Source organism: Haemaphysalis longicornis, unplaced genomic scaffold (genome assembly GCF_048455015.1).
Source record: "Haemaphysalis longicornis isolate Haplotype H1 unplaced genomic scaffold, Haemaphysalis longicornis Haplotype H1 scaffold_4, whole genome shotgun sequence".
Classification (NCBI taxonomy): domain Eukaryota; kingdom Metazoa; phylum Arthropoda; class Arachnida; order Ixodida; family Ixodidae; genus Haemaphysalis; species Haemaphysalis longicornis.
The window spans coordinates 15,687,788-15,702,685 of record NW_027526361.1 but is presented as its reverse complement, the minus strand read 5'-3'; the positions used below and the strand labels follow the sequence as shown (position 1 = coordinate 15,702,685).

Sequence of the window (14,898 nt, the reverse complement as noted above, 5' to 3'; positions counted from 1 at the left end):
ACGAGGGGGGGGGGGGGGGGGACGAACCGACCTGTAGTATGGTGACTAATTTTGTAACTAACTTTTTCTCGTTAATTCTAAGCACAGCATAGAGAACAGCAGGTCAAGGCTTGGTAACCTCCTAGCAACTGAACTCAATGGCTATTAAGAATTAGGAATGCAGGAATCCGGAAAGACTTTTGCTGGCGTTCCAGTTAGGTTTCTGACATTGGACCCACAAGCACCAAGAAGTGCCTTACTTATGTAGAACATACGCGGCGAAATAATTGACTGTGTGTCGACACAAAAGCTGTGTATGCAAAGAAGTATGAAGCACATCGAGGCATTCTGGTCTTTACGCCACAATTCCGCGACATGCTTCGGATCAGAGAGACACCTGAGACACACGGAGATTCGTTATGCCAGTAACACCTGTGCAATGAACAGAACAAAAAAATTCTGGTGACAAATTTAGCGCATCACAAAAACAAAAAAAAAGCACGCAGGAAATAAAAGACAGCTAGTACAAATACTACAAATTCTGTTTAATAGGCTCACTGTGGAGACAAGATTTGCAAATTACATAGCGAGGAGAAAACAAAAAAGACGTACTGCAAATTTTGTTTCACAAAAATGCCAGGAAAGACACTTTTGATAAAACGGCGTTCGATTAACTGTCCGGACCACGGTGGCTATTACTGTTTGGCAGGGATGATAAACATAAGATCCCGTGCGTGCGAGATTCCAGTTTATTATAAAGTTAGCTACTAGTGCTACTACGTATGCGCTTTAATGGCTCCCTCCATCATAGTGAGTCCAGCTGCCAAACCCGCATTCGAACTTCCTGTGTTCATTCCATTTGGGACTCAAATAGAACGTTCCTTCCCAAATTTTGAGTGTTTTACGTAGTGGAGGGCTACGGATTAGTTTAGACCACCTGGGGATTTCTTACTGGCTGCCAAATTTTGTCACACGGCGTTTTCATTTTTCGCCTACATCACAAAAACCGGCCGCCGTGGCAGGGACCGATCCCGGGTTTTTGGGCTCAGCAGCTGAACAAATCGATTAATCGTTGTTTGCACCTGAAGACTCTAGCCGCCATGATTAAGAAAAATCACTCAGTGAAGGCAGCGGCTTCCCCAAACAGCCCCTCGTTCAGACGAAGCCCATGGCTCGGGCGAACAAACTTTGCACCGTACATCCACGATGACTTTGAGATACGGCTGCTCCATCACGCACATGACAGCGCGCATGCACGCACGCCGCCTTCGCCGTAGCTCCCGTCTCGAGGGGGTCCTGAACTGTGCGCTGCCCCGTACGCTACTGGAGCTCACCTGCGCAGTGACGGATCAGCGACGGGTCAGTGATACACGAGCGGACCCGATGTCTGCACCCACCTCACGGATAGGCGGCCATCGCGCCGTGTATCCAGCCCAAGTAGGCCGCTACACGCGTGTACACGCCGGGAAAGCGAGTGTCGCCGCATTGCACCCCGAACGACGTCACTCCGACCACCGAGAAGCGCTGAGAACCACCGCCGACCACCAACGGGCCCCCGGAGTCGCCCTGCACAGCGCAGTGGTCACAATGGACCTTTTTCCAGCACCGGTCCTCTTGGCGGCCGCCAGGGCGAACTAAGCAGTCAGGGCAGGACAGATCTCGCTGCCAAAAAACTTCTGCACGAACCATCCTCGTCTCGTCGCCCAATCCCCCCCCCCCCCCCTCCCCCCAACCCCGCCACTCGTTCCTTTCGCATGAAAGCCACGGAAGAAGGTGCACATTACCTAGCATTATCTTCACAGGGCCGTTTTAATTTTTATTCTTATTTGTCTTTTTGACTCCCATGTGCTCGCTGCGTGGGCAGCCTTTCTTTCCTTTGTAAGCTTTGCCCCTTCCTTTCCAAGATTTTTTGTAGCGAAAGCTACACTACAGTACCTCCGGATGTCTTCGCGGGGTGACCAGTTCTTCGCTTGAGAGTATAGAGGTCAAACCACACCCCGTTCCGCAAGCGCCCGGCGCGGAGCATCGGCCCGATGGCGGGGAGAGATAGGCTTCAGTGGAGAGAAAGGCGAGGAGGGAAGGGAAACGTGATGATGATGATGATGATTTCTATTGGTTTCCCTTTTGTATCGGGGTGACGAGATGTCATCTTACCAAAAAGGACTAATATACCTATGTTTTACACTCTTGGTTCAGTACTAGCGCTGCTTAGGGCAGGCACAAAAAGCATATTAGGCATAAAATACTTTTTTTTTCTGTTACGGGTGGTAACTGTCTTAGGCAATATTCCCCTCTCTGCTTTTCGTCCACCAGCATTCTAATCTTCTTTTCGTCCCCTCGACCGCCTTGAAGTTAACTTCCTCTGTGATACCCTTAAATCCTAGCGCTTCTGGAAGCCGAATATTTCCCTCGTGTAGATTTGGACGGATACCCTCACATTCTAACACTATGTGCCGCATAGTTTCTGTTTCTTTTCCGCGGACCACGCATACCCCATCATTTTGTGAATACTTCCCCACAAAGCTTTTAGTTCGCAGGCAACCTGCTCTAGCCTCAAAAAGCAAAGCGCTGCCCTTTGAATTATCGTAGAAATTTTCCTTTCTGATGTTCAATTTCTCGGCCCTGTACATCTCTAACGACGTTTTAGCTTCCATTTTTTCCCTCCATTTATTTGTTTCAATTTGCCTTGCCTCTTTTTTCGTTACCTTGGCTGTCTTAGATTCTCCACTGTTCTTTCCGTATTTCATCGTTAGCCTTCTAGTCTTCCTTAACCACTGCGTGTCCACGATTTTCAAGTATAGGTACCTAAAAACCTTAGCTGCCCACCGTCGTTGATCCATTGCTCTAACCTCATTTCAAAGCATATTTTACTCTGTGCTTCTCTAACTTCAAACGACGCCCAGCCCATATCTCCCTGAACTGCTTCGTTGGTTGTTTTTCCATGCGCGCCTAAGGCCAAACGTCCTACCGTTCTCTGGTTCACTTCAAGGCCTGATAGCACTTCTGATTTTAAACAGAGTACAGCATTCGCAAACGTGAGACCCGGAACCATTACTCCTTTCCACATTCCTCTTACTACTTCATATTTGTTATACCCCCACAGCGCTCTATGCTTCCTGCATTTCGCTTTCCCTTAACCTTAAGTTGCTCCTCGTGAGTTCTTAAGTAGTTATCGTCTTCGTTTATCCACACTCCCAAATATTTATATTCCTTCACTCTGGGTAATTCGCCTTGCTGGATAGGCACTACGTCAGTGGTAGCATCATTGAAAACCATTATTCCTTATTTTTCTGCACTAAAATTTATTCCGAGGTCGGTGGCTTCCTGACCGCTAATATTTATTAGCCGTTGCATATCGGTTTGGTTATCAGCTAAAAGAACAATGTCGTCTGCGTATAACATTCCTGGAATATGCTGTTGTACCACTTCACCTTGTAGCATATGGGTTAGGCTAAACCCTACTTGACTTTCTTCCAGTTTCTTTTCTAACCCTGCCATGTAAAGCATAAACAGCATTGTGCTCAAAGGGCATCCCTGTTTCAGTCCCCGATGGATGTTGACCTGCTGGGCGCATTTCTGTCCTTCCCATGTAAGGTGCACTCTATTGTCTTTATAGATTGCCCTAAGGAACTGTATTAACTCGTCATCTAATCCCTGAAGTTTCAGCATCCTCCACAGCCATTCTCTGTTTACGTTGTCATATGCCCCTTTAATGTACAAGAACGTAATCCATAATGGTCTATTATGTGCTTTCGCAATTTCAATGCATTGCGTTATCACGAACAAATTGTCATCCAGTGGTCTGTCTGTCTAAATCCATTCTGAAGTTCCCCAAGTATTTCTTTTTCTTCCATCCATGCTTGAATTTCTGATTTTATTGCCTGCATTACGAATCTATACACCACTGACGTTACTGTGAGTGGTCTGTATGAATCAATACTGGCTTTGTCTCCTCTGCCTTTATATATTAAACTCATCCTACTTTCTAGCCAGTCCTCTGGTATTTGTTTGGTTCCTATCACCTTATCTATTGCCCTCATAAACTATTCCTTACTTTTAGGTCGAAGTAGGTTTATCAGTTGCATTGGTATTCCGTCCGGGCCCACTGCTGTCTGGGGGGAAACCTTTTGCTCTGCTTTTTTCCAATCAAGGTTGCTCAAACTTATTTCCCTTTCCGCAGTCTTTTGTGGCGCTGATGTTATCGGTGCCGGTTTCCCTACCACTATTGTCCTAAACTTCTCAGTAATCACTCGATGAATATGCGCCAACGCATTCTCTCCTAAATGTTCCCCCTCCTCATCAATCAGGAATTTTTGATGGTTATCGTTTTTTGAGCTTAGTGATTTTACATGGTTCCAAAACTTCTTGGATGCGCTTTTGTCCTTCTTCCGTATTTCTGCCATCCAGTGTTCGCTTTTCTGCTTGATCTTTGCTTGCACCATTTTCTGCGCTTCTAGTTTTTTCCCACGGTAGATATCCCACTTCTCTTTCACTACCTCCGGTTCCATACCAGTTCTTTTTGCTTCCCTATGTTCTCTCGACGCCTTTCTTCGCTGGTCAATAGCCTCTTTTATTTCCTTATTCCACCAGCTTCTCGGCTTTCTCTTCCCTTTCCATCGGTTTCGTTGCTTTGCTTCATTTATCTTACCCTTTATGAACGCAATCATTTCGTCGTAATCCCAATTTTTGCCTGGGTATTTATTGATTTCTTCTTCCAATCTATCAGCGATGATGCTTAACTGCTCATTGTTCAAATTAGTTCCTCCTATTGTACCTACTTCTACATTTGTCCGGGTTGCGCCTCCAAAGTGCAAGCTAAGCCGCTTGTGGTCGCTTCCTAAGCTGTCTGTTCCATTTTCATCTATCCTCATTTCCCGCAGCCTTTCGTATACTGTCTCGGATACTAAACTGTAGTCTATGCTGGACTGTCTGTTACCGCTTTCCCACGTTATTTGTCCGTCACACTTGCTTTCCGTGTTTACTATAACAAGCCGGTTTTCCTGACCTAGATCTATCACTAGAGAACCGTTGTGGTCTGTGTATCCATCCAAACCTTCTATATGGGCATTCATATCTCCAATTAAGATTATTTCTCCCGAATCTTTGAACTCGTTTATATCTCTTCTCAAACAGTTTACCATTTCCTCATTTTCCTCCCTAGCACTACTTCCGGTCCACAGATATACAACTCCTAACCATGTATTTTTCCCCTCTATGGTGCCTCTAACCCATAGATGCTCTTTACAGCTTTCATGCACTCTCTGCCAGTCGCTCCCTTGTTTAATGAGCATGCCAACGCCCCACCCTTTCTTCATTCCTGTGGTCCTGTTGCAACCTTCCCAAACATAACTGCCTATGACCGGTGGGGCTTCTAGGTCCCGGAGGTGAGTCTCGGCTAAAGCGTACACGTCTATTCCTTCCCGTTCAAGCTGATTTTGAATGTCCACCCACTTATCAGGCTTTCTGCCTCCCTGCATATTTATGTAGCTGATTAAATATTTATTGCATTTGGTTTTCCCTTTCCGTTTACGGGGTCTATTTTTGTCTTTTACAAAATTGTTCGCTCCATTGTTTCCACTTAAATCGCTTCTGTCAACGTTCTGAGTTACGTCTGTGGATTCTCCAGTTAGCTCTAGGCCTGGCTGCCTCCCAGCGTTGAGTGTGCATGTGTCCCCTGCTTCCCCTATGTCTCCTAGTTTGCCTTCCTTAGCTGTGCGGGTCCCCCTAAAACAGCTACCACTCTCCCACCCAAGTGCCACCCCACCTTGTTTCCTAGCCTGGGGCTGAAGTGAATCCCGTCCCACTGGAAAGCTTGCCTATGCCCATTGCTGCCCACTACCCTGTTCACGTCTATCACTTCAAGCCCAAGTTCCCTGCCGCGCCTCACGATCTCGCTGTTAGCCGCGAGTACTGCCCGTTCGGTGTGCACGGTGTGCACGTGCGCGGGACGCGTGTCGCCACCTAGCGGAGGAAGACGAGAAGGCCGCCGCCGCTGCGATAAGCGCGCACGACGAAGGAAGGCCAGGAGGCCACGTGCGGCGCAGAGTCGTGTGCGATGGAGGAAGACTAACATCCAGCTGTGGTCGCTTGTACAGCGGCGAGGCTTTAAACAACGCCGTGAGGCAAAAAAGATTACGAATGAACAGTGTGTTCATTGCAAACATGTCCGTATATCATTGCGAAACCACACCGCGACAATGGGCCTAGCCAGGGCAGTTAAGCTTTCGCTAGCAACTAGGGTTAACCAAAGCTAAACCACAGCTATTTTTAGATGCGAAGCATCTCTTTCTCTGGGAGATGTCCCGCGTCCGTGCCCCGTCCACAGCGCCTCTAATGATGATCGTGGCAGGATGCCCCTAGAGATTGGCCAACCAAAGAATCCATCACGAGATAGCTTCGCGTTCAACCACCATCGTCATCTTCCCGTAGGGGAACCGCTGAAGAAGAAGACAAAACTGTGAAGAGGAGGGCGTGTACGTTGCTCTCAGCCGGTGCACCAACGTCAACAACCTTTACCTCACCAACGCTGATGGAGACTGCCGATTCTACCACAGAGCCGACAACATCGACAGGAACATGATGGACGAGTTTCGGCGCCTCGAGAACCACCGCCTACTCACCGTAACACAACAGTACTTGCGTGCTTTTGCCACCGGTGTGGACCCGGACGCGGAATTCCCTCTGGCGCTACTAAACATCAGATGACTCAACATAACGGCAACACAATGGAACCACACGGAACCGTCATGATGCTTCGCATCCTCATCAGGGTTCCCCACGGGAAGATGGTGTAATTTTTTCTGTGTGGGTACGTACGAATTCACCATGCGAACTCTCGAAAACGCGGGTTTGTAAAAGGTTGCACCTCCGGAAAGTAGTACTTCCTCTCCAAGCAGCAAGGTGGAGATGCTCCAGGTGTTTATTTTGCCCGGGGCGGCCTGATAGAATGGCAGACGGGCAGCTCTCGCATGCGCAGATCGCTACTGGAAAAAGCTCTCTCAAAAACGGCCCCCAACGGAAGAGGTTCCGTTCTCCTCAAAACCGGTTTTACGGAAGTGAGGCGAAATTCGCTCCAGGAGCGACTTTTTACGGAAGCCCCTCCAATGGGGGCCGCTTTGCCACACGTACAATACGGAAGCGGTTGGGACAAAAGCGCGGCGTCTTCCCCGAGTATTGTGTTTTCTCTTTGCCTCGCGGGTCGCAATTTCGCAACGCGCGCTTATGACACAGCGGGAAGTTTGCGCCGGATGACGAGAAGATTAGGCGAATGAAAGAATGAATTTCGTACGTATATCTTCCGACTAGGCGTCTAATGGAGAAATACAGATCAATTTTGTCGCTTGTAGATGTTCGTGATGCAACAACAGGGCGGTCCAAGGGCAGCAATGAACCGACCTAGGAAGAGAAACACTTAGGCTCTATTCAGGGGTGACGCAATGAAAAGAGGAGAGGAAATGGTCAAGGGCAGAAAATGCGTGTTGCTGAGAAGCCACTTTGTACGCGACATGCTGACGTTGTTTCTGATGACGCGTCCCGGCTCTGTCGTCGTCGTTTTCTTTTTTGTTAAAATAGCGATTTTACGGTCTGTCTTGGCTGTCAGCTTGCGGTTTTAATCACTATCACCTCTGAGCATACTTCCATCGTTTTCGGTTGTGCCATAAGGCTGGTTACTCGAACATGAATACGGTCCTCGACACGCTTGTGCACAATTTCAACATGCAACTCTTGTTTCATTTTGCTCCCATGACGGCAAGCGATTAACCGGTTTAAAGGATTAATCGCGATTAAAGCATTGGCATATTAATCGGAAGGCTAATCGATCAGTCGCACACTCCTACCAACAATAGCCTACTCAAGCCGTGTACCCACCCCGCCCCTCGTAAGTACCGATACCGCCCTGGCTCCTCGCGCCATCCATTGTGGGAGTATTGTCTGACATCATCCCTTATCCAAGGGATCCAAGCATTCAAGGCTCAACCATATAATTTATTTTTCTTCGTCGTTACGACGACAGCTGCCAGGCAACGGCTGGCGGAGACTTGGCCTGTGTACGCACCGATGGAGGCGAAGAACAACAATAACATCATAAGGGAAACAACTGTGCGGACGAAATTTCGAACCTGTGTATACACATGTTCGAAATTTCGTCCTGGGCTGCCTATCTTGGCTGCGCACAGGCAGTCCAGATTGCCTGGGTTCATCTGTAACCTTCTGTAGCCTTATCTAATAAATAACAAAAGCATTATCCCTGCAACCGGACTCTTACATCAAGCCATCCACAGCCCGGTTGTCAAGAAATATGCAGCTCCAATCACTTACACCATACTTTGCCAGAGCTAACATCTTCAAATACTCTATTTTCCCTCGAACCATAACAGAGTAGAACCAGCTTTCACCCTCAAACGTTGAAAACCTTGATGCCATCCAACAAACTGTTTGCTGACATGTGTTTTCATCTACACCTTGATGTCATGCCCCTCCTGCTTGGGCCCTTAAATGGGCCTGCAGTAATAAATAAATAAACAAATAAATAAATAAATAAATAAATAAATAAATAAATAAATAAATAAATAAATAAATAAATAAATAAATAAATAAATAAATAAATAAATAAATAAATAAATAAATAAATAAATAAATAAATAAATAAAAATAAATAAATAAATAAATAAATAAATAAATAAATAAATAAATAAATAAATAAATAAATAAATAAATAAATAAATAAATAAATAAATAAATAAACACGCCACGCCTCGTAGACTGAGCGCACCTTCACCAGTAACCATCCAAATTCTCATAAATCATAGCTCATGGTTTAATGCAATTTTTCGGGGTTTTTTTCAGCGGGAAGGATGGTGCTGCGGTCAAAGTTCTCGTAACGTTTTGTGAATGAGTACCAAAATAGCACGAAACGACTGGTTCTGCTCAGGTGCAAGAAATAATACAGCTAAGCCTCTGTTCCCAGCGATTCCATGCACCTTTTTACAAAGTGGGTAATTTCATTTTAAATGTTGTACCAAATCGGCATATTATTAGCAAGTAGGTAGAATCAGTGGGTGGAAGTGGATGGATTAGATGAACTACTGTTTCTAACCATTTTTGAGTAGTACAGGTGAACCCGCGCCTCACGGGCGCTTAAGCTGCGTGATCAGTTTAGCAGGTTAATAATAATTATGGCATGTAATTGGCTATCTCAGAGTTCGCGACCACGTTGCACCCATTTCTCCCGCGGAAATGTTCGCGCTGACTGCGCAGTTACACTTTTAACATACTCCCTGCGTAATTTCGTGACGTTGGAGGTGACGTCACACTCTCCAAATACCGAGGACGTCATTTAACAAGCTAAGCGAGTACGTACATCTCATACAAACGGTGCCTTAACAAAAACAATGTGTGCAGTAACGATGTCATTAACAGCAATTGAAAGCAACGAAATTTCAAACCCGCGTGACATTCCAGTGCGATATTTCCTGAGACGCTGCGAAGGGCTCCTGCCGCTTTTTCTCGTTCCGAGCTCTCCAAGTAAACTGAGACTGCAGACTTCGGCTCATGTTAGATGTAACATGAGTGCAAATGCGTAAGTGCCTGTCGCCCAGACACATGAGCTGGGTCAGTTGACTTACGCTCCTTCAACACCACCACAATAGACCGCGTAATTCCGCCTCTGAATGGCAGCGCCTCCTGTCTAAGCCACCGATATTAGTAGAGTACCGTCATATTGAGACTTCCGTTATTTATATTTGACGATGTCCTGGACACTCTACGCCAGAAAGAAACGTATCTTTCCAGACCGCGTTACACGGCCTAAGCAAGATGACGGCGTACTAATTGTGGCATTTTGAATGACGTAAACGCCAAAATCTGCATATTCACACGTGGTTCTGGGCAGCTAATAGAGAGTTTTAGCATCCCGTGTGCTACGTACGTTTCGTCAGTACCGTCAGTACCGGAACCCGACTGCTTCTACGCGCGCGGGCACGGCAAGGAGGACACACCCCACCGCAACGAATGCGCGGGAGTGGCGAGGGCCGGCCCGCGGAACTAATTCACCCTACCGGAACGAATGCGCAAGTGTCCACTAGGGTCCCGGTCAGCACGGTACGCACGGAAGACACGGAGCATACTGAATGCTAAAGCCCTCTAATTATGTGCGAAACTGGCCCCGTACCTGGCACGCGTCGGCCCCTTGCTGGCTTCCTGCGCACAGCTGCTCGGCGGTTATGCCGACCAGGCCGAGGTAGGCGCGGTTGCACTCGTCTTGGCCCAGGACCCTGACCACGGCCTGGCGCAGCTCTTCGGAAGCGGCGGCCCGTGCGCGGCTGCCGACGGACTGGGCACCCCAGCCGGCCACCAGGGCCACAGCGCCCTCGTACGCGTTCCCGGGCTCCGGCAGACACACCGCCAACTGGCTGCCGCCGTCAACGGGCTGGTCGAGCACCAGCAGCGCCAGGTCGTGCCGGAGTTCTTCCGCGCTGAACGATTCGTGCGCGAGCACGCGCTCAGCACCCCGCTCCATTCCTAACGCCGGCAGCCAGAGCCGCAGGTCGCCAGCCCAGGGCGCACTGCGCGGAAGCGAACATAAGTGCCTGCAGGTGCTCGGCCGGACACATAAATTCATTCGTGGTAATTAAATGTCCATATCTGCTATGGTTGCTGGCCCAATCTCCCTACGCTCGAAGCACTCTAGCAGAAGATAGAACTGTTTACAGCGAAGCTACTAAAGTTGGCTTCCCCCTCCAAGGCGCAGTTCCTCACGTCGTTTGTGTGACGTACAGGTTGTGTAGACGATCGTGAGTCAGCTGCCCCTAATGGTGCTTCTATAGCGCTTCTTCTAGTTGTAAGCTGCAGATAGTAACTAAGGCTTCCGCTAAGTGGTTAAACGAAGAATTCAAAAAAATTAAACGACACAGTGTTTACTCAAGTGTTGGTTTAGCGTTTGGCTAAACCGAAAATGTTTGCGGCCTAGCTCAGCTAACCTTGGATATGCAGAGGAAAAGCTTGGCTTAGTCTCGTTGGGTCTTGGTTTCGTTTGGTTAACTTTTGATGTGGCTGTGTTGCCGACCAGGGCTCCAAGCCGTTCGGTCCCGTGCAACGCTTACAGAAAGAGGCCCGGCCTCGCTTTCGTTCACGGCGAACGCGGTGCAAGATGAGTCACATAGCCCGAGACGACCCAGCGGCGCATGCGTGGGGGGCTGCGGGTTTGGTCGGCTGCCGATCAGTTGAGCTGGCGCTCCCGTCCCGGCCGCCGCCGCTACGTGAGCAGAACGACTGGAAACGGTGCCTTGTGCGCAGCGCCGACAGCGGGCCCAGCGAATCACGCGATGCGTTTCGAGGGGTGTGTCGCCGGGGGTGTGCTTCCGGTCAAAAGGTTAACTTGCGCATCCTCCTTGAAACCATTGTCCTATAAAAATGATTATAGGACAACGCTTACATTATTCCAACACTTTACGGAGCGCGAATGCGTTCTCTGAGCGGGACGAATGCGGGTCAGTGGCAAAGTCTGACAAACAAATGAAATGACGAATGCGGGTCAGCGATAGAGGCTGTAACCAAAAATTTACACTTCTGGCAGCCACTCAGAAAAACCCACCGGCCAGAAACCAGCCTTTCCAAGCGTGTTTACAGCGAACAGCAGCTTGGAGAAAGTCAAACGTCATGCACCTGTGCTTATTGCGACGACAGCAGAGCTGTCGCAATGCATTTGAAAACGCCCCAGACTTCCACACGCAAGCTGAGCATTGCTGTCCACTTCATCGAGGTGCCCGTGCAGCGAAGAAATGTTTCTTACTAAAAACGCGCCTTACTCAAAGCAAAGGCATGCAACGGCAACATCCGGGGACAACTTCCTGCTGCGAGCTTCTCCGCAGCCCACACGGTTGCTTCTGTTACCGTTTGTCCGTCTGTGCTCCTGAACTGAACGCTTGCAGTAATGAGCTCTGTATACTGTATCAGCCCCATTGCTGCGCGCAGGAAACATTTTTGAGAGGAGTAGTTGTCTTTGACCAGTTGCATTCATAAGCGCTGCGCGGGTAAATTCGGTTTCGACAGCCTAATCGTTAGCGACACACGGGTTACGCATCTCGAAATAAAAATAGTAAAATACAAGTCATTCGCTAGCTTCGTGCAGAACTGGCAATAACAGAGGGTGCATGCGTGCAAGTATAGAACCGCATCATATTGCTGCTTTGGGAGGAAAGAAGCCCTGCACACGGGCGCAGTTTACCGCATTTCGAGCAAGAAATGTTTTAAGTAGAGCCAAAGTACTAAATTGAATATCAGTTGTTCTTGAGGTTCTTGCGCATACCTGCATACTCTGGTCCGTATGCTTACAAGTCGCAATAGAGACGCAAAAGGAAGAAAAGAATTCCCTGGCCCTAGCTTGCTTCACGGCAAACACGCAAAAGCGGTCGGGTTCAAAATGTACATAGATAGATTGGCGGCAACAAGCGTGCATTGATTGATTGATTGATATATTTGGTTTATCGATTTATTGATCGATCGATACATTTATTTATTTATTTATTTATTTATTTATTTATTTATTTTTATTTATTTATTTATTTATTTATTTATTTATTTATTTATTTATTTATTTATTTATTTATTTATTTATTTATTTATTTATTTATTTATTTATTTATTTATTTATTTATTTATTTATTTATTTATTTATTTATTTATTTATTTATTTATTTATTTATTTATTTATTTATTTATTTATTTATTTATTTATTTATTTATTTATTTATTTATTTATTTATTTATTTATTTATTTATTTATTTATTTATTTATTTATTTATTTATTTATTTATTTATTTATTTATTTATTTATTTATTTATTTATTTATTTATTTATTTATTTATTTATTTATTTATTTATTTATTTATTTATTTATTTATTTATTTATTTATTTATTTATTTATTTATTTATTTATTTATTTATTTATTTATTTATTTATTTATTTATTTATTTATTTATTTATTTATTTATTTATTTATTTATTTATTTATTTATTTATTTATTTATTTATTTATTTATTTATTTATTTATTTATTTATTTATTTATTTATTTATTTATTTATTTATTTATTTATTTATTTATTTATTTATTTATTTATTTATTTATTTATTTATTTATTTATTTATTTATTTATTTATTTATTTATTTATTTATTTATTTATTTATTTATTTATTTATTTATTTATTTATTTATTTATTTATTTATTTATTTATTTATTTATTTATTTATTTATTTATTTATTTATTTATTTATTTATTTATTTATTTATTTATTTATTTATTTATTTATTTATTTATTTATTTATTTATTTATTTTCCGGCAGAGATAGCTAGCGTTCGCGTACTTGCGCTGGTCCGTGACGCAGTGTGCGGCCGTGAGCACGTGGCGCGCCGAGATGAGCGCCCCGGCGCAGATATGGCTCCCTCCGCGCACCAGCTGCACCATCCAGGACGCCGGCCGGGCCGCCACGCCGCCCAGCACGCGACCCGTGCCTAGCCAGACGGGCCACCTGCCGCACTCGGACTCCCCCTCCACGATGGCCTGCGCTGCAAAGTCGGTGGGACGACGGGTCACTTTTCCCCGGCTATGCGATTATTCTACACTTTTTACACGATGTTCTCCACCTGAAACAGAATAATGAGTGCATGCTAGCTCGAAGCGGGAAGCTACAGGGTATACACCGAAGAGGAAACCGGAAATTTAGCTTGGTTGGCTGTGAAAGTTGATGCCGCAAAATGCCGAAAAAAAGATTCATCTCCGCACAAAATAAGGATATACACTGCGCAGTGTCGCTGACGTTTACATGCCCTCGTCTTACTTGCTAGCAGTGCCCCCCCCCCCCCCTTTTTTTTTTTTTTTGAGTACGCGAGCCCCATTTGCCCGATCCACTCTTTTACGTGCGGCGGTCAGCCCCTCGATCAAGCGCACGTGCGCTTGATCGAGGGGCCGTGCCACTAGTACCCACAATCCACATAAAGGGAAAGTGGAGAAAAGATTCGCGAGAGTGCGCTTTCCGCTGGAAGCCGTTAAAGCGTCGTAACTGGCTCGCGCTGCTGTTACCTGCTTGCAGAGCACTCGGAACTGTGCAGGTGTCTGTGCTTTGCACGTCAGAACAATCTTGAATTCTTTGCTTTTGATGTCTTGTCCTTTTGGATTTGGTTATTTCACCTAAAAATGCAGCTGCAAATGTCGACAAACAAATGTTGTATATCTATAAATTTTTCGAGAACCCTTTGGCCCACAAAGTTATCTAATTGAAATTTTCGTTTAAAGATTATAAAAGTACATATAAACAATTTAAGTAATTTTAGATACTTTACTTCTAACGAGATTGAAAATTATATACATAGTTTCTAGGGTGTCGAACCGGAGCTGAATCGAACCGAAAACTGAACCAGAACCCGAACCATTATTTTTGAGCACGCAGAACTCGAACTGAAACTGAACAGAAAAAAAATAACAATTACCGGTTCACGACGAAACTGTTCGACCATCCGCTGTTGACAATGCGGTTTACGCCATTCGGGGCTCTTCTCTTTCACGCGCCAGCAATATCGTAACTTCGCACACAATTTCCCTTTCAGATCAGTCACAACACTATCAACGCTCTTTTCAACGTTACAATACGAGGATAGGCATGCGCACCAACGTTGCAATGGTACGCTGCTGTTGGTAAAGCAACCAGAGGGCTGAGCAAACGAAATGTCACACTCTCGGCAGCCTGCAGGCGATATGAAACATCGGCCCTTCCCTCGGTGCGACTCCGTAAGGTCAATCAGGCCGCAAGATAGCTCCCTGGGCAACGGCGAAGGCCAACACCCGAAATGTGCTAACTTGTTGCATTTCATAATTTTCCTTAAAGAGGACGCACGGATGAAAAATTTCCCCGCAT

The 14,898-nt window shown here is 45.6% G+C and overlaps 1 protein-coding gene across 1 annotated transcript in view; it reads right to left on the bottom strand.

The window, feature by feature from the left end:
- Positions 1–576: 576 nt before the first annotated feature.
- The window catches only part of LOC144178304 (transmembrane protease serine 11D-like), a 34,918-nt gene continuing 20,596 nt past the window's right edge, over positions 577–14,898 (bottom strand). The window contains exons 2-5 of the mRNA XM_077706054.1: positions 13,351–13,552; positions 10,151–10,544; positions 1,377–1,545; positions 577–1,313 (exon numbers count right to left, since the gene is read on the bottom strand). Of these exons, the coding sequence (XP_077562180.1) occupies positions 1,378–1,545; positions 10,151–10,544; positions 13,351–13,451 (663 nt within the window). The 5' untranslated portion in view covers positions 13,452–13,552 and the 3' untranslated portion in view covers positions 577–1,313; position 1,377. The remainder of the gene's footprint in view (positions 1,314–1,376; positions 1,546–10,150; positions 10,545–13,350; positions 13,553–14,898) is intronic.